The sequence below is a fragment of the Liolophura sinensis genome, chromosome 6, assembly GCF_032854445.1.
Source record: "Liolophura sinensis isolate JHLJ2023 chromosome 6, CUHK_Ljap_v2, whole genome shotgun sequence".
NCBI classification, from domain to species: domain Eukaryota; kingdom Metazoa; phylum Mollusca; class Polyplacophora; order Chitonida; family Chitonidae; genus Liolophura; species Liolophura sinensis.
The window spans coordinates 60,125,713-60,145,444 of record NC_088300.1 but is presented as its reverse complement, the minus strand read 5'-3'; the positions used below and the strand labels follow the sequence as shown (position 1 = coordinate 60,145,444).

Below are 19,732 nucleotides of genomic sequence, written 5' to 3'. Positions count from 1 at the left end.
GCTATAAACAAACAATAACTGTTACCTAATTCCTCAAACTTTTCACATATGAACAAGCACCTTTCAGTGTAATTTATGCACACTTATAATTTGATTTTGGATACAAAACTACATTGGTTGGATTGGCCATTTTCAACGCTTCATAAGAAGCAAAATTTTACAGACCTTTAACACACAGAACAATGCCTGCAGAATATGCATGAAGGAACACTTTGCAAACGTGTGAGAGGGTTGAAGAATTACAGTCAGCAAAACTAAGCAGCAAATTTTACACTAGCACAATAATGACAGTCATAATGAGACAGAGCGCCATTTAAGGGTGCTACATTAAAATATGCCGTTTATTAAACCTGAAAATTAGTTTAGTTTCGCTCCCTCCCCTTCTTATCCACACCCAAAAATGTGGGATCAATGAGGCATCACATGGGGTACCTTTTTTTATTATAGAATCACAGCATGTTATAATCTCAGAATTGTGTGGGCTCTGAGTGCTAAATACATGTACCCGGTACAATGACTAGGGTTACATGGGACTGAGATTATAACTGAACAGGGACTGTTTACCCTCATTCTGAATCCTCTGTATCCCTACACTGCTACCTTCCTCTTGAGATCAGGTGCTACAGAGTGGGGCATGTGGTAAATTCTGTACAGCCACAGAGACAGAGGAGAAGACAGTACAGCTGCACCTGTACTGTTGATCTTAAGGATTTGTAAACAGCAGCGGAGGTATTAGTGTAAGCTTCTTTGACCAGAAACAGAATGGCTCTGATTATTTGTGACACTAAGTCACTATGCTATTGTGATGTGTGTGCATACCTGCCCATAAATAAAGAAGAAAAAAAACAAAGAAAAAACAGTTACAAATGAATTTCTAACAAAAAATGAAAAGGTGATGCTTACATATTTAATGAAGTATGTCACATAAGTGTTAAAAAAATCATGGAGCAAACATTTTACTGATGGGTTTTCATCAACACACTGAAATCCTCTCTTTCTATACTAAAAGATGATACAAACATGTATAGTTTTTTCTGTCTGCAATTTTACATTTGTTTGTTCCTTTCAAAAATAATTCCTTTGCAATATTTCACCAGCCGCATATTTTAAAAATAACTGGTGCGTTATATATAATTTAAGCAAAACACAACTGTTTTCGTTTCTCTCATTATAAATTCAGCTAATTCAGTATGTGTGTAGTATACATGCCTGACCAAACTGCAAGCATGTATTCAGTGCTTCTCTCAGTTTACAATACACACTGATTTTCTGACCGAACATTTTGAGTGAGTGCTTGGGGTTTAACGTCGTACTCAACAATTTTTCAGTCATATGTGACGACGATCGAACATTTTGACTGTACTTGTTTCTGCAAACATCCACCACATGTAAGTGTGCCAAATATTTTATTTGTATTTCTACACACATATTAACAATGAATTTACATATATATATATATATATATACATATATATATATATATATATATATATATATATATATACATATACATATATATATATATACATATATATATATATATGGGGACACTGGAGAAATTCAGAATCTGACAATCATTTTCTAACACAACCCTAACACACTCAAACAGCAAACATAGTGAAATCATCCAACCTGTGTCAATGCAATGTAATACATACAGTATCCTATGTCCTTCAATAAAAAAAAAAGTTACCCTAAATTAACTAAAATTTTGTTCATGACTAAGTTGCTCTTTTTTCCGGATTCTTGGAGTTCTGTTAATTTTAGAAAGATGCTTCCAGAGGATGATATCCTACTGGGAAATGTAAATTTTAGCACCAGAGATAATATCTCATGACATTTATTTGCCTCAAAAAATACTCTTTTGTGGTCGCATTTGTAAGATTTCAAAATTTTTGCTTTCTCCTAAAATGATTATCTACATCACCCCTTTTGTTAGCTGTGCTGAAGATCAAAAAGGAGAAAAGGCTATTTATAGTCAGAAAACACTCAGTCTTAATCAGTGCAGGCAGTGCTTTCCTGTTTTTACTTGACTGATACAATCATTAGAAGCCTAAGCTTCCTTTAAGTATTATAATATAGTAGAATAATGTCTGCTTGAACGGAACCCTGTTTCAAAATAAAAACGGGTGTCTATCTCTTCCTGAAAGGAACTGTGTTTCAAAATAAAAACCGATGTCTATCTCTTCTTGAACGGAAATGTGTTTCAGAATAAAAACTGGTGTCTATCTGACAGTCTGTCAGATATGTCCTTATCTTGACTACACCATGCGACTTAGGAAGGAAATGGCAAAGTAGCAGAGGAGACATGTTTGTTCACCGTTTGAATCTAAGGGCAAACAATGGAAGATTAGAAGTAGAGGAACATGCACAATAATAGGGTAAAAACTAAAAAATTTAAGTAAATTTTGGCCTGTATAGCTTTAAACAATTTGGCCTGTATAGCTTTAAACAATCCTGTATTGGCCTGTATAGCTTTAAACAATTTGGCCTGTATAGCTTTAAACAATCTCACTTTCTCATGAAATATATACAACTAGCCAATCTAATGATGTCAAAGGTAAATCTGTGAAAATAATACCTCCATTTCAAAAAGTTTAAAACCACTGATAATACCTTAAAAAATACTTTGCAGCAAACAAATTAGGAAAAATAAATGGGAGATCCGAAATAAAAGAACAAGCATGTACAATCATGTAATAAAAAATGAACGCATATTAAGTAAATTTGAACTGTGGAGTTGTAACGACAGATACCTGCAGAACTGAAAATTGAAATAAGTGATGATTGTACAGAAATGACACAATTCATGGAAATATTGCGAATAACGTAAAGAGGTTGTACACAATACCACTTAGAGTCTATTGTAAAACAGTTTCAAAAGTGAAGTGACAGGCTAAGCTGTAATCACTGCATGTCAAGAGGGGACTAGTACTGGTTTCAGCACTGTTTTCTGAGTGTAATGTGAACACACAGGCTCTAATTAAAACCTACCTAGGTACATAGCCTTGGAAGAAAATAAGTGTATTATACATGAATCAAAAGGAGGATAATCCATTGCACGCTGATATTTCTAACAACAGTATCTTAATACACCTGTACAAATGTGAATGAATTAAGGGGTTTTAAGTTCATGGCATGTCGTGCTAATCATCAAAACCCATCAATAACGTGATCTCGGGCAAATTCCACAAAGCCATATCTAACATAAGTCAAAATCTGAAATATGATCTTAAAGTTTATATTTGGGCTTTAGAAGTTAAAAAAATTTCGGTCTTTGCACGGCAGGCAAGTGCATGGGAATCAGGATGAGGTGCACTTCAAATTTTGCATTCACATTTGTTCATCATTTTTGATCCATTTGACTCATTAAAATCTTAATCTTAAGTCTGTATGTTGTTTCTTTCCCCACAGGTCTCGAATCTGTAACGGATAATTTTTTTTGTTATTAATCTATATTGAATTTGCATTCACATTTGTTCATCATTTTTGATCCATTTGACTCATTAAAATCTTAATCTTAGTCTGTATGTTGTTTCTTTCCCCACAGGTCTCGGATCTGTAACGGATAATTTTTTTTGTTATTAATCTATATTAAATTTGCATTCACATTTGTTCATCATTTTTGATCCATTTGACTCATTAAAATCTTAATCTTAGTCTGTATGTTCTTTCTTTCCCCACAGGTCTCGGATCTGTAACGGATTATTTGTTATTAATCTATATTGAATTGAAGGTGAATATGCCCTACTTTTTTCAATAGTTTGATTTAATTAGTTTTCTGTGTTACTGAATACGCAAAGATACCAAGTACATGAGTTCATGTATTTCTTGGGTGATGATAAAATTAAGAGTTACTCCAGTGTCAAAATGTGTACATCTTAGGGTGATCTTTTATGGATCGAGATCTGACTTCATGTGAACACAATATCAGAAAAACTAAGCATCTGGCTTCTGTCAGTGTGTACTTGGCACATTGTAACATGTACTACAGTGTATCAAAATTGTTTACACTTCATTAAGGGCTCATACATACTGAATAAAAGGTTCAAAAAGGTTAAACAATGTGCTATAAGGCTAGCATTAAAATGTTAATTATCTGGACAGTCAAAATTTAATCAAAACACCTCAACTTGCAATGGCCTTGGACTACAATGCTCAGCTCCTAAGATTCACACAAATGTTATCTGGAAATGTTTGCACATTACTTGAAACTCCTCAGTGTGTGACGCTCTCAATTGTACAGCTAGTTAGCTCAGGTCACACAAAGTTATCATGACACTTTCCACCTCTCAAACAACATAATGAGCTTATTAGCAGAAACGTGGTGTCTGGAAATTGTGGCACATTGTCATAAATCAAAAACAACATGTGAGCCTCTCCAATGTTATGCTGAAAACTGTTCCACATCACTTAAACACACCTTGATACATGATGCTCTCAAACCAAATGTTCAGCTAATTAACTGTAGTTACACAAATGTTATATGGACGTTTTAAAGTACAAAACATATGATAAAGCACGTGTTTGATTATAAAACATATTGTAAAGATGATTTGAAGCATAAAATTGTGACACAGTCAATGAGATTTTGATTTTGTGACACACATAAATATAATATGCGACACAAGCACTGTGGTATCCATATGAAAACCTGTGACACATGGCACATTTTACCTGGAGATTTACATGTAATAACGTACATGTATAATATGGCTAGCCCAGCATAATGACCCAGGAGCCTTTCACCAATGCAGTCGCTGTGAGTTCAAGTCCAGCTCTTGCTGACTTCCTCTCTGGCCATAAGTGGGAAAGTCTGCAGCAACCTGCGGATGGTCGTGATTTCCTCTGGGCTCTGCCCGGTTTCCTCCCACCATAATGCTGGCTGCTGTTGTATAAGTGAAATATTCTTGAGTACAGTGTAAAACACTAATCAAATACATAAAAATACATAAATATAGTATGCAAATACAATACAGCATTGTTTGATGTAAAACTCTCCTAGTACAGCACATGATATCGTGAAGTACATATACAATGCACACATGTACAATACAGCACTGTTTGATGTAAAACTCTCCTAGTACTGCACATGATACTGTGAAGTACATATACAATGCACATATGTGTAGATGTACTACATAGACCCCTATGGGAGCATTTTACAGTGACACTTCTACTACTTTTCAAAGCACAATACTTAAATAGCTTATAATTCACACACTGTATGTCATAATGATGACCCAAGTTGAAAAATGATTTGTGTTACCATTGTGTTACAGGTAACTGACAAAAACTGTCACAAAGATAACTGTTGTATCTTTACTTAACATCATCTTTCCCAAGTGTGTCAATTGTTGATGACTTTGTAATCTATTATTCCTTTTCCCTTGTGGCCTTCTGAAAATACTCATTTTTGACTTAGCACTAAAACTAGGTAATACATCCTTTCAACATGTAATGTATGAAACATTAATAAACATATTATTGTTAACAAATATGCATCAAAGTATCTTACTTAACTTACAATTATATACAAAAGGATACCTTATTAATATACAGTGTCAATGTACACAATCAAAACACACCTGTGTTTTTCCCTTTACTGTAGATCACACTCTGTTCTGGCTTCGCAGAGTTTTTGGCAGGAGCATTTTGGGAATGAAGCCGATAGCTACGGACAGTTTATCGCCCAGCCAGATGGGCAGTAGTGGATACAGGCATATCACGATCTCTGCACCCATCCCACAAGGGTAGCGCTCTCGCGGGCGTTTAGAGAGCAGCGCGCTGCGCATAGAGCGGATGACTGGACTGAGATCTTTAGGGAAGCGTGGCACGGCACTGATAATGTTTGAGTAAGTGGAGTCTAAATATTCTCTACCATAGGTGAGCTGAGTGGCCTCGCCCAGCGAATTCCATATCTCCTCTTTTCTGCTGCGTAAAATGTAATCCTTCATATTGCCTAAAAACAAGACGAATTTACACAAAAGGAGATGAGGTATTTGGCAGGAAAAACAATTCAGCGGAATGTACAATTCATGAGGAAAAGAGACCCATGTATGAAAGACTGAGACTCTTAACAGAATAGAATCTAACTCATGTGTAGTTAGATAAAAACAATGTTTGTAACCAAAACCAAAACATACAATTACAGAGTGTTTGGAATATGTACGTCATTAGGGTGAAATCTGCATAATGGACATTTATCTGTTTATCAATATGATCACTGTTTAACCAGTAGTATTTTTTACTTCTACAATTTTCACTTCACTTCTTTTATTGGTGGAGGAAACTGGAGTTGCCCGGGCAAACCACCTTTGACCTTTGACAAGTTACTGACAAACTTTCTCACAAGTGATGTACTTATGTGCACAACACACTATGTTGATGGCAGACAAGGCTGGGCACCAGTCCACACCTTTTGTGTCCCAGCAAGTGAAAAGCACCATAATAGTCATACAGTACCTGCAGATGTTACAGACTGATGACAAATCTGCTCTCCGCAGCAAAAGTACAAGATCAGACTGTAAACTAACCAGTGGAGAATCCTGTAGGTTCTATCAGGGCCACATGCACCCCCCATTTCCTCATCTCCAGTCGCAAGGTATCAGAGAAAGCCACCAGCCCATGTTTGGACATAGCATAGGCACCATTACCTTCTACTGGAACACGCCCTGTAACAGTGATGCAAATGCCATGGGTGCAAATATTAAACTAAGTGCACAGAATAATGACAATGGCTCCAAAATACATATATGAGAAAATATCTGTGTATTCAGAACAGTTTAAGAAAAAATATACAAAATCTTTGTTAAAAAAGTTGTTCAATTAATCATTCTTTAAATAACATGATGACACAATCCAAATGCTCGGACTCTTTGTAGCACAGTACCTGCTCTTTTCTCGTCCTACAACCTGGAAGATGGCACTGGATGCTAAGTACTTGGCAAATTGAACCATTTACCTTTCTGATCTCTAAGAGTTTGGCATTAAGAGGCACAAATCAGATGACATTTTTTAACTTATTTATCTATTTTATTATTATCTTTTTATTTCTTTCATTATTTGATGTTTAATGTCATACTCAAATTTTCTTTACTGGCGTGAAGGTGTGCAGCTTTATGTGTCGAGGAGACCAGCCTGCCACCTACCTTTGGAGAGCTACAGATGAACTCTGATGTACTATCAATGACCATAAATTTCCTCCTTAACTAACTTGCCATTTTTCCTGAATCTCAGAGTTCTACAGATTTTAGAAAGGTGTTGTGAGGTTTGCTTGGAACATTCAATGATATTCTGCTGTGTTAGCACCAAAAATAATATTTTGTGACAGTTAATTTGTTGTAAAAATCCACTTTTGTGGGCAAAATTTTAGGTCATTTTGGGTACATATTGGTGGAAGACAAGTGGTTCTTAATGCATGTAAAACTGCACAAACAGCAAAATCTGCAGCTTATTGTCACTATGGCCCACAAACAGTCACACCAGCAAAATCTGTAGCTTATTGTCACTATGCCCAACAAACAGTCACACCAGCAAAATCTGTAGCTTATTGTCACTACGGCCCACAAACAGTCACACCAGCAAAATCTGCAGCTTATTGTCACTATGGCCCACAAACAGTCACACCAGCAAGATCTGTAGCTTATTGTCACCATGCCCCACAAACAGTCACACCAGCAAAATCTGCAGCTTATTGTCACTATGGCCCACAAACAGTCACACCAGCAAAATCTGCAGCTTATTGTCACTATGGCCCACAAACAGTCACACCAGCAAAATCTGTAGCTTATTGTCACTATGGCCCACAAACAGTCACACCAGCAAAATCTGCAGCTTATTGTCACTATGCCCCACAAACAGTCACACCAGCAAAAATCTGCAGCCTATTGTCACTATGGCCCACAAACAGTCACACCAGCAAAATCTGCAGCTTACTGTCACTATGGCCCACAAAAAGTCAAACCAGCAAAAATCTGCAGCTGATTGTCACTATGGCCCACAAACAGTCACACCAGCAAAATCTGCAGCTTACTGTCACTATGGCCCACAAACAGTCACACCAGCAAAATCTGCAGCTTATTGTCACTATGGCCCACAAACAGTCACACCAGCAAAATCTGCAGCTTATTGTCACTATGGCCCACAAACAGTCACGCCAGCAAAATCTGCAGCTTATTGTCACTATGACCCACAAACAGTCACACCAGCAAAATCTGCAGCTTATTGTGACTATGGCCCACAAACAGTCACACCAGCAAAATCTGCAGCTTATTGTCACCATGACCCACAAACAGTCACACCAGCAAAATCTGCAGCTTACTGTCACTATGGCCCACAAACAGTGAGAATAGAGAATATACTTTTTCAACTAAAGACCTTTACAATAATGTAATATAGAGCTAACCTTTTCCTTCTAATTTCTGGTTTCTCCATGGCTCAGCTGGTTAGCGCGCTAGCGCAGCGTAATGACCCAGGAACCCCTTACCAAAGCAGTCGCTGTGAGTTCAAGTCCAGCTCATGCTGGCTTCCTCTTCAGCCGTAAGTGGGAAGGTCTGCCAGAGACCTATGGATGGTCATGGGCTTTCTCCCACCATAATGCTGGCCACATTATATAAGTGAAATATTCTTGAGTACTGCATAAAACACTGATCAAATAAATAAGTAAATTTTATTTGAATTCACATCAATACATATGTAACTGTAGCAGGAAAATTGAGTTTCTTTTTTCTCACCTAGTTACACCATCAAATGAACAAAATATTCACATCTTTACTTTTCCAAAAAGCTGGTAAAGAAATGTAATGATCTACTTTCACCACTACTGACATCTGTCCCAAAAATTAGAAAAATTATGGTATCATAAATGTACAGACAAGGACATAACTATTTGACTGGTACATGATCAGTCTTGCTTTCATAACCACTGAGGAGTTAATAAGGCTCACCTGTCAGACTGGAGACATTTACAATTCTACCCTTGGCTTTTCTGATCAGAGGTAGACAAGCCTTAGTTACCCGTACAGCTCCCAGCAGGTTTACATCCAGCACTTTTTGTAAGACTTTCTCAGACGTCATCTCCAGCTCAGCAAAATACCACACCCCAGCGTTGTTCACCAGTCCCCATAAACCTCAAAATCAATACAAATACCCATGTACATTATGGCACCGGAGAAAAAAAACAGAATTTTCTCTCAAGTTTCTTCAATCTATCACATTCTGAAAATAACTAGTGAAATTCCATTCCATGAAACTATACACACCGATGCATGAATGCTTTACTTTACATTTTGTAGCAAAAGTTTAATGTACACCACTTTCAGTACAAATCAGGCTTCATTCTCAGTGTCTTGCCACCAGCACACCTTTGGTAGGTTGGTAGGTTTATCCATGTCACGTTCTACCACCAGTCCACAAGATCAACTCAGACAAATCCCTGACTGATTAATGGCCTACTATCTGCTTTCATGTCACTCCTAACAACCATCTCTGAATGAGACCTGGCCCATTCTATCAAGTGTCTAGCAGTTAACATTTCAAAAACAACTACAAATACAATGTTCTTATCTAGGATGTTTAAGATGACAACGTACCAACAACAAATTCACCTTGTTCCTGTTATTAGTTTGCATTTTTAAGCACTTGCAACTGATGCCTTAACTCTGAAGTTGCTTGATAAACACGAGCCCTAGTACCATTGTGCTTACAGGTTGTCATGCTTACCTTCCTCACCAAGGTGCTGAGACACACATGTGACAGCATCACTGACCTCGTCAGGCTTTGTGATGTCCAGCTGTAATATCTTCATCCTGACCACAGAAACACATACAGTTATCAGATCAATAGTTAAATGCTGGTGTAGTAACTGGGTCCCAAAACACTAACTACTTGTTTATTCATCTGTTTGTTTTCTTGGGAAAAGAATCACAACATTATTGACATTACTGGGTCCGGAAACACTAACTACTTGTTTATTCAACTGTTTGTTTTTTTGGGAAGAGTATCACATTCAACATTATTGTGGTCATATCTCTAGCAGGTTGGTCTCCCAAATAAACCCAGTAGATCCCTGTTTTGCACCAATCGAAAAAGCAATCATATCCTGTTCTTTGATGTTTTCATAATGTATACATCACCATGAGCAAAATATGAAGAATGAACATCATGTAGGCCAAAGTAGCATAATGCATTACATTATATTTATTTATTTGATTAGTGTTTCACACCATACTCAAGAATATTTCCCTGAAACGACAGCAGCCAGAATTATGGTAAGAAGAAACCAGACAGAGCATGGGTTAAACCCACAACTACCCACAGGTTGCTGGCAGGCCTTTCTACATATGGTCGGAGAGGAAGCCAGCATGGGCTGGACTTAAACTCACAGCGATCACACTGGGGAGAGGCTCTTCGGTCATTGCATCCACACTACCATCATTTCATTACATGAATACATGGCTTAACATTAAAAAATTTAAATAATGTCAAATAACACAATACAATCATGTGACCATATTGACAAGCAGAGAGAGAAAAATATAATACTTCAATGCAAAAAGAAATATAAAATAAATGTAAGATGATAATAACTTACCTGTCCGAGCATGAATTTGTTAGATCTATAGCACCAGGGCCATCACTATAGAGGCAACCAGCAAACACCTTCATCCCAATACTGTCTAGCTTCTTGACCAGTGCATTTCCAAACCCACTATCACAGCCTTGAACAAAACACAAATGAATATCATAATTCAGAATTAATTTCAGGCGTCAAGTTTAATGTGAAAGAGTGAATACAACTCTCAGTTTATTTACTGTTTTCATGTACTTCCATCAACATCTTTCTATTTCTTTGGATATTGTAATATATTATGGCGGTTCATCCAGTAACAATTACATACATACTGTCTCCTACTGGATTATTAAACCCATCTCATATTATTATGACTATGATAATAATTCTATGTCTACTCGATTTAAAATGTACACTGCATAATACTGATTTACACATCAAATAATTACATCAATTGACAAGTTTGATCTGCAGATTAATGACTCTTTCTAAAAGAAGTTTAACTTGGCACTTTCCTGAAATGTCTTGAATGTATATTGTTCTTAGCTGCTTAGATACTGGTACCGTATGACCTTAAAAGCCAAGCAGTTTCAGTCCATGCAAGTATTTTTGAGATGGCTTGACATAAGTTGTTATGTGATTTTGTGTTTAGTCAAAATAAAATAGAGGGTAATATCACACACATACCACCCTGCTATAAGTTGAAATTATTTGACATACTGTGATGACAGTTATTCCGACAAATATCATTAAGTGTACAAACAGCTAAATTTATTACCAAGTATGCATGACATGTCATTATCTGAATATCTAACATTACAATGAATGTCAGAATTTTTAAAATAACACACCGAATCCAGCTGGAAGGGCTATCCCAACTGATGCCACCTGATTCCACACAATGTTTTATATCACTGGAGGACAGTCATAATATTATTCAACTCGACTTCAATTCAACTTCGAATGCTGCACTAAAATTTCCTCTCAAGTTTTGGAGTTCGAGCCAACCTGTTACACGCACAACAGTCAATTTACCTGTTACAAGCACAACTTTATCGCCCGCTGGAAGATGACTAGCTGGCAAAATGGAATAAATACATAAACAACCGAATCCGAACACAAGCAATCCACCAGGACCTTGTACAAAGAACTGACAAAGTGGTTCGCCGATGAACAAGACAACCAGGCTGAGGAAAGAGCGAAATCCGAATCTGAATTCGTTCGTCAGGAATTTTGATAACACAGCCATTGCAAACACAACGGTTATGCTCGAGTACAACAGCGAAAACACAATGATGTCGTCCTCTCGAATTTCCTGTCGGAAATCCATGCTGACACGGACACGCTAGAGATGATTAGACAACAGAAGAAGAGATTATTTTTTGATTTGCTTCAAGGCGTGACAGGTGCCATCTTCTTTCCTACATCCCACAGAGAACCCAGCGTGTTTGTTATGGTCGTTTCCATTGGTTATTGGTCGATAGGAAAATATAAAGACAACCGTCATTGGTAGTTTTTTTCCCACAATGCTCTGTGTCAAACAACATGGCAGCCCACGTGCGAGTGGAAGTCGGTGTTTGTTGTCTGTTGATTTTGTCTTTTTTATCAATATCCGCGGATGTTTTGGTTAGTATGTTTCATGTGATTGACGCTGTAATGGTTAAGCAATGTATTGCAAGGGAGGAAATTGTTGCTATTTTTCCAGTATTCAGAATTCTTTTCGATTAAATTGCGATCCACATCGAATTCCGTTTTTGTAAATAGACCTACTGAAAACTGCATTGAAATGATCGGTCTAGACTCAACGAGGCGTCAAATTTTATGTGGGACTAGTCGTGTAAACCCACATTGTGCATTTCATAAGACTACTTGACAGGAGGAAGACGTTTCGTTGTTGAAATCTTAATTTAAAGACTGCGTCGTGTCAATCACGTCAGCAACAGCGCTAGTGTCACTGTCAGAAAGTGTTGATGAGGTTGGGTGGGGTGGGATGGGCTTGGGGGGCGGGGGCGAAGAGGCCTTTAAGCGCAGGATTTGTGATTGATGAACTACACAAAGGTGACCATGAAACAGAAAAAACATGATGGGATAAGCTTCATGTAATCCAGTATCCGCAAGGTTGTAGAACTGAGCTGGTGTTATACCTGCCATGTTTTCCCCCAGACGTAAAAAAATAAAGGAGAATGTCGTGCCATGCACAGAACATACCAGGGATCAAACGCATTTGAAAGATGGCAGAGACTAGCTTGTAGTGACCACTTTATGAAGGTTTCTTGCCATGGGAATTAGGGGTAGACATTACTGTCAACACGGAGGAAACCTGTAGGTTCTGTGACTGAAATGGTAACATTACTGTCAACACGGAGGAAACCTGTAGGTTCTGTGACTTAAATGGTAGTATTGGTTATACAGAGCTCTAGACACATCTTCCAGGTTTAAATGAGTTTACTGCCCTTAATATATGCATCAGGTCAACAAAAAGCTCACAAGACCTGCAAAATTCACATGAAAACATAAATCATCCAAACAACTCTACAATGTGCAAGTGATGTGATGCAAACCTCCTCCTGCTAGAACTTCAGAAGAACATATGTACTTTGCTGGAAGACAGCCATATTCTATCCACCTCTATCCAAATTGTATGTTGGCTGGATATATTGCATATTTGAACAAATTAACAATAGTAAAAAAATCTTTTTGTTTTCAGGTAGACGATGAATTTGAAGGAGTTACAACTTTCACCGTAGAGCACTCCTTTGATCTGGGTACAGTAGAATTTACTAATTTAGATGTTCATGCCTAAGTTTAACACTTTCAAAAGTTGCTAAAGAAAGTCTTCAGACTTACTTTTTTAGGGGATAGTTTAGTGGTGATTTACATGTACTTTAACTTACGTTGATATCAAAACAGTTGTTACAGGATAATACTGTCATCTGAATGACCTTTTTAAATAATGTACACAGCCGGAAGATTTTCCATTATGTACTGCACCAACTCCAGACACGACAATGATGAAAATAATAATAAGCATTAATGGTCAGTTAAGATTCAGTGTTACATGCAGAATTGTGGTCATTAAAAAAAAAAAACATTGATTTGTATGGCATGGTATTAATTGATTGTGATTTTTTTCATCAAGAACTTTGGAAAGTTACTGACAAAGTTTGTTATGTGTGATACACAAGTACAGACTTAGACAACATTTTTGTGGAAGATTAATGGTCTTAAGACTTTGGAAATGGACCCACAATCACCAACTTTCCCAGTTTCCTGCTCCTTAGTATAAATGTAAACATGCCAGGTTTAGCAATCAGTTGAAGGGTATCATCATTCAGTGTTAACATATTTCACTATTGTATTAAATAGGAAACCTGGATTCAGTCTTTGTTGTTAGTGATTTTATAGTACATGTAAATAAGTGATTTCATGTTCTAGGACCCAACCCAGAATTCACAAAGCGTGGCTCAGTGACAGTGAAGTCTTTGAAAGGAGGCAGAGCACAGTTTTCCAAACCAGTCAGTCTGTCTTCAGAAGAAAGGTCTAGATTACGGGTATGTTATTGATATGTGTAGTTTTGTTTGTTCATTATTGGTCACTAAGCAACAGTTAGGTGTTCAAGTGTAACACCTGATTCTGCTGTCCAACCTGATTAAAGCCTGGGATTAGTCATTACATCTACATGTATGTTAATACTCGTCAATGGGCATGATACTAGTAATCTTTTTCTGTGACTCCTCATCATCAGAATTTCAAACAGAAATACATGCTTTCTTTGGTATGTCATTTGTTAAAAATTTTGATGAGGAAATATATAGCAACTGAAATTTATCCTACTAACTCTGATATTATGAACAAATCTTTTAAGCTTTTGCCAGCATGGTGCAATGACCCAGGAGCCCTCCTCACCAATGCAGTTGATGTGAATTCAAGTCTATCTCATGCTGGCTTCCTCTACTGCCATTGTGGGAAGGTCTGTCAGCAACATGGTCGTGGGTTTTCCGCAGGTTCTGCTGGGTTTCCTCCCATCACAAGGCTGGCCGCTGTCATATAAGTGAAATATTCTTGAGTACGGCATAAAACACCAGTGAAACATAGACTGATGCATGCATTATTGATTTTCTTACATGGTTGCTATGTTACTCTTCATATACTTGTATATGTTGTATTATGTATTCCATGAAAACCCAAAAGATCAGCCTGGTGATAATATCTGGCCAAAATCATCAGCTAGTCACAAGAAAATGCTGCAGGTACATAGATCATAGATCCAAAGAGATCATACTGACACTTGGATCTGGTGTCTGATGTCTGAAGTAATGCTGAAAATCAAAGCAAATGGATAAATCTATATTGAAGGTCACATCAGATCACATTAAGACTCTGAGGTTTGGCCCTGACAAATACCTGAACTTGAGCATTGTGCTTAAATTGCAAAACTTTAATATATATTGTACATGCAAATGCATTTTTCTTACAGGATTCAGTGAGTAAAAACGGCTTGTACAGAATCCGGATTCCACTGAGAAAACCAGATCCTTCACTTTCAATACAACATGTGTCTACAGCAACAAAAGCTGTGAGTGTTAGTCTAGGCTTATTTATTGGTACAGATGTTTCCCATTCTTTTATACGGCATGTAGTTATTCAAATGCATGAAACAGGAGGTTGCATTTTCTGAGTTTCCATAAAATACTGCATTTTAGCTTTCCCCACTTTGATAGGCAACCTATAATTTGTAGTGCATGCATTAAATGCGGATAATGAATTTAAACATTTCTGAGGGCCTCAGTGGTCAAGGTGGTTAGCATGCCAGTGAGGCGCGGCCCAGGAGCCTCTCACCAATGCAGTCACGGTGAGTAAAAGTCCAGCTCATGCTGGCTTCTCCTTCGGCCGTAAGTGGAACGGTCTACCAGCAACCTGAGGATGCTCATGGCTTTCTCCATGAGCACTTCCCTATTTTCTCCCTCCTTAATGCTTACCGCCGTCATATAACTAAAATATTCTTGAGACGGCGCAAGACAACAATCAAATAAACAAACATTACTGTCAACTGCTTTTGTTTTGTTTCTGGAGCCCTTATTTATCAAACCCCTTAAAACAGTAAAAGTGTTTTGCACTAGGTAGTATGGAGTTTGGACACTGATTTTTTACTGCAGAATAATGTACACGTACTTAACACAATTCCAGTTATTTCTTTTTCTGGGTTTGGTTTTTAAAGTGCTTGAAATTTATGACTCAAGTTGTAAGTGGCTTTATAATACAAGCCCAGAAAGTACATGTACTATGATATCCTACTTGAACAATGTAAGTCTCAGCACCAAAGGTAATATTTAATGACACATATTTGCTTCTAAGAATGCATTTTTTAAATTTCAAGTCATTTACCATAGATTACTTATATTTTTAAATGTTCTCCTTTCAGTGTGCACTTTTTGAATCTCGGCTGTCTGACCACTTGACCATTAACGTTGATCAGGCAGGGGAGATATTAGGGGTATCCATGGTAACTTACCCTGGTCTGTGCACTGGTCAAGCGGTCAATGATAGTGGACTGGAGCAGTTCAACAGTACTGTGGAAATAGTACAGCCTGTGAATGGACCTACGTATGTATAAATGTGTCCATGCTTTCAAATTTTGGGATAAAATAAGAAGAACATCATTTTCTCAGGAAAGGCCAAATATTACCAAGCCTTTTGTGAGGCCTGTTTTATTGTGTCAGCTTACTTTAAAAACTTTTGATAGATTGCAAGAATATAAGTGTTATTTTTTTGTTTGAATGTGTTAAAATATTTACAAATTTTTTTTCTGCCATAATTTTGTCTTCAAATTTGATACAATGTATGTAATTTGCAAATGAATCACGAATATTTTGCCCCAAACTTGGCTATGACATTCCACGTTTGTTAATGTTAACAGGCCAGATACTCAAAACTACATAGAAAAAATGAAGAAGGAAGAGCAGGAAAAAATAAAAGGAGCCCAAGGAGATAATAGATCTTTCTTTGCTAAATATGTAAGTAAATGAATTCCTTTTTTAAAGTGAAAGACGAGTCAAATTCATCTACATTAATTGAACACCCTTTGTGTGCAATAAATCAAGCTTTCATGCAATTTGTACATTTTGTGACAGAATTCTCAACCTCACCATGATAGTTGTACTGTTATCTGCTTTCACACTATGGCTTCCTGTCGTTCACTTGTTAGAAATTATTGAAACAAGAATGGTTGCGGTCTAGTTGGCAAGTACAGATGCCATGCATCCAAATCATTATGATTCCCTATTCTACACTATTTGCAGGACCTTCATAGTATTGCATGGTTGTCATATATTTAGACAGCTTTGTGGGTGGAAGTCTTTATATCACATGTGCGTGAGCTTGTCAGTTACTTGCAAAAGGCTGATGGTTCACTCCAGTTACTACAGTTTTCCATACCCACAAAACAGACACAGCCATTCTTCTCAAGTAAGGCGTTCAAAAAGTAAATACAATTGTGATGTTGAAGTAGAAGCAAGATGAGGAAAAGTGTCAAAGGTAGTCTGCTTAATCTTCACTGTGTTAAAAGTGAAATGGCCTGGAGTACTGCATAAAACACTTGTTAAATTAGTAAATAGATAAAAAAAAAAAGAAATTATTCACTTTTGTTTTGTGTTTCAGTGGATGTACATAGTACCAGTGTTTATCTTCATGCTTATAGCCTCTGGAACAGAACAGAATGCAGGAGGAAGATGATGTTACTCTAACAGAACACATCTAGATGTACATTACTGTTGTTTTTCTTTTCAACTCTTTTCTACATGAAAGCCATGTGGACAGGTCATTTATGCTCTTTATATTGATATTGCAATTAATGTGGAAAAGTCAAGCTTAGGTGTCAAGATTGGTCAAAATTAACTATGGCTCATATTCATCTATTCCAGAGGGAAAAACTAGAGATACAGGTTACAAAGATTGAAGGGGAAAAAAATAATAATATGTATAAATATTGTAGATGTGCATAATTTTGTGACGTATATATTGTGAATTTTTTGTTAAACTATAAATTTTAAATATGTACGATAGCAGTGTTATGCGTTGTACATTTTTGCTGAAAGAATACACATGTATTTGATACTTAACTATTTCAAACTAGACACTAAATTAATTGTATTCACATAACCCTGAAATTTGAAAGTGTTGTAAATAGTTAAACATAAACATTTAATAAAATTATTGGTTGATGTGACAACACATTTTGTCTGGTGTTTCTCAGTACGTGCAACTTTGATGCCAATAAAAGTAAAAAGTCTTAAGACAATGATTGTTTAGAGTGAGCCAGAATATCCTACATTAGTACACAATGAGCCACGTGGCTGTTTATGTTGTAAGGCAATGACTTTTCATTCTACTTGTATGAATAGATTAAGGTTTTGGTGAGGACTCCCAAAACTCTCATTTAACTTATAGGTAAAAGTAAATCCTTGCTGCAAGTGGCTGTGCAGTTCATGTAAGGTTAGATTATGCTTTATAGCCAGATTTACATGTTATCTGATAGACCCGTGCTCATGTGGAAGTCCTGTCATTTTGATGAAAATTCACAAAGAGAAGAAGTGTTCTGCTTTACATAAGCCAGAGCAGTATCTTGAGTCTAAATAGGGTCAGATTGCAGAATGAAATAGGTCTCCCAGCAACCTGTGGATGGTTGTGAGTTTTCCCCGGGCTATGCTTGATTTCCTTCCAATATAATGCTGGCCGCTGTCAAATAAGTGCAACATTATTGATTATTATACCTCGATGGCTTATTTTCAATTTCCATTGGACGAGAGACCCTCGCAGGATATTCCGCAAATCATGATGTACAACGATCATGCTAACAAGTAATATAACATGTTCCCGAGACAAAGAACCAAACAATCTTGCACTAATATCCCATGACCATCTGCTTGCATGAAAAGAAGTACACAACAAATCCCACCATGTCATGCTGTTATACTGCAGATCATTTCACATATATACAATAGCGATAAGCTTTATATCAGATTATAGGTGCTCGGAACCAATCCGCAAACCTTATGCCATATACCAGCCTCCTACATATATACAAGAAGTACAGGTATGAAACGATTTTCGACTGGCACCACCCCATGTCTCAGAAATTATAGAAATAAAGCTTTCAACCTCGAACTTTTCCCCTCGTTTCCCCGACCTGAGGCTATTATCTTCAGGGTTCGTACGCTGCCTTAATTTCCTCAAAAGTCTTTAATATTCGTTGTGTTTAATTAAGGGCCTTAAAAACCTTAAAATATGATAAAAGTGAGATCAGGGTCTTTAAAAGTCTTTAAAAATTATAAACTGCAACCAGTGAAAAAAATTATTGCTGAGTAATTAATATTACAAGCTAACAATTAAGAATCATCCACGAAAATCATACGGTTAGACACCATATTTCAGAAACCCCATTTGAGCCCCTTCACACGAAAATTGCCGAGTGTTGCAGATTGTAATATCGGAAACAGAACCACATCATAAGTAGTCATTGAAAAAGCTGGTTTCCGAAACCGGAAATTGCGCGGGTTCTCAGGAAAGTTTTCTGACGGGATTGGTTTGAATCGAGGAAGCCGTAGTATGTGAACTTGCTAACAATGTTAAACATGCCTGGCTATTGTTTGTTCCACGAAATATGGCTGGAAAACAGTGAATATGTCGGGTGGTTGGAAAAAGATCCAGATAAACACAAGGCGAGATGTAAAGTTTGTTGCTAGGCACCCCCCCCAGCTGCCGGCATGTAAAGGTCCAGATTTTGACGGTCAACCTATGTCAAGATTTTTACAGCTTCTTTCTCTCAGGCTGGGCCAGGTATGCACCAAAGCTTATTGGCCTCGGAATGTTTGGGAGCTGAGACTGAGCTGTGGCCACATGCTGGTTATATTTCGAATCAGGGGGGACAACTTATGACAAACTTGATGTAAATACATGAGTAGTCCCCCCTTAATAATACAGTTTCACATAACAACTATACGTTAATATTATAAACAGTTCTGGGTTCTGCATGCCCTGTATTTGTGCACAGTAGCAAATTTGTATTATTCAGGGAAGACACCATCAAATTAAGTTTGTCAATAGTTGTTCCCTTCCTCTTTTTTGTTTTTCAGTATTTATCTAATATTTCAGATTTTAATG

General features: G+C 37.1%; 2 protein-coding genes across 2 annotated transcripts; one reads left to right on the top strand and one right to left on the bottom strand.

Annotated features, from left to right (window-relative positions):
* Positions 1–1,556: 1,556 nt before the first annotated feature.
* Positions 1,557–11,959, bottom strand: LOC135467448 (retinol dehydrogenase 7-like). Its single transcript, XM_064745221.1, has 6 exons — positions 11,609–11,959; positions 10,595–10,721; positions 9,724–9,809; positions 8,949–9,131; positions 6,537–6,674; positions 1,557–5,962 (listed from the first exon to the last, which is right to left on the bottom strand). The coding sequence occupies exons 1-6, from the start codon at positions 11,901–11,903 to the stop codon at positions 5,613–5,615; spliced, it is 1,179 nt and encodes a 392-aa protein (XP_064601291.1). The 5' UTR covers positions 11,904–11,959; the 3' UTR covers positions 1,557–5,612.
* A 157-nt stretch (positions 11,960–12,116) lies between these two features.
* Positions 12,117–17,793, top strand: LOC135468920 (ER membrane protein complex subunit 10-like). Its single transcript, XM_064747411.1, has 7 exons — positions 12,117–12,199; positions 13,281–13,338; positions 14,009–14,124; positions 15,051–15,149; positions 15,996–16,177; positions 16,491–16,587; positions 17,231–17,793. Exons 1-7 carry the CDS (start codon positions 12,119–12,121, stop codon positions 17,303–17,305), a joined length of 708 nt encoding a protein of 235 aa, XP_064603481.1. The 5' UTR covers positions 12,117–12,118; the 3' UTR covers positions 17,306–17,793.
* Positions 17,794–19,732: the final 1,939 nt, after the last annotated feature.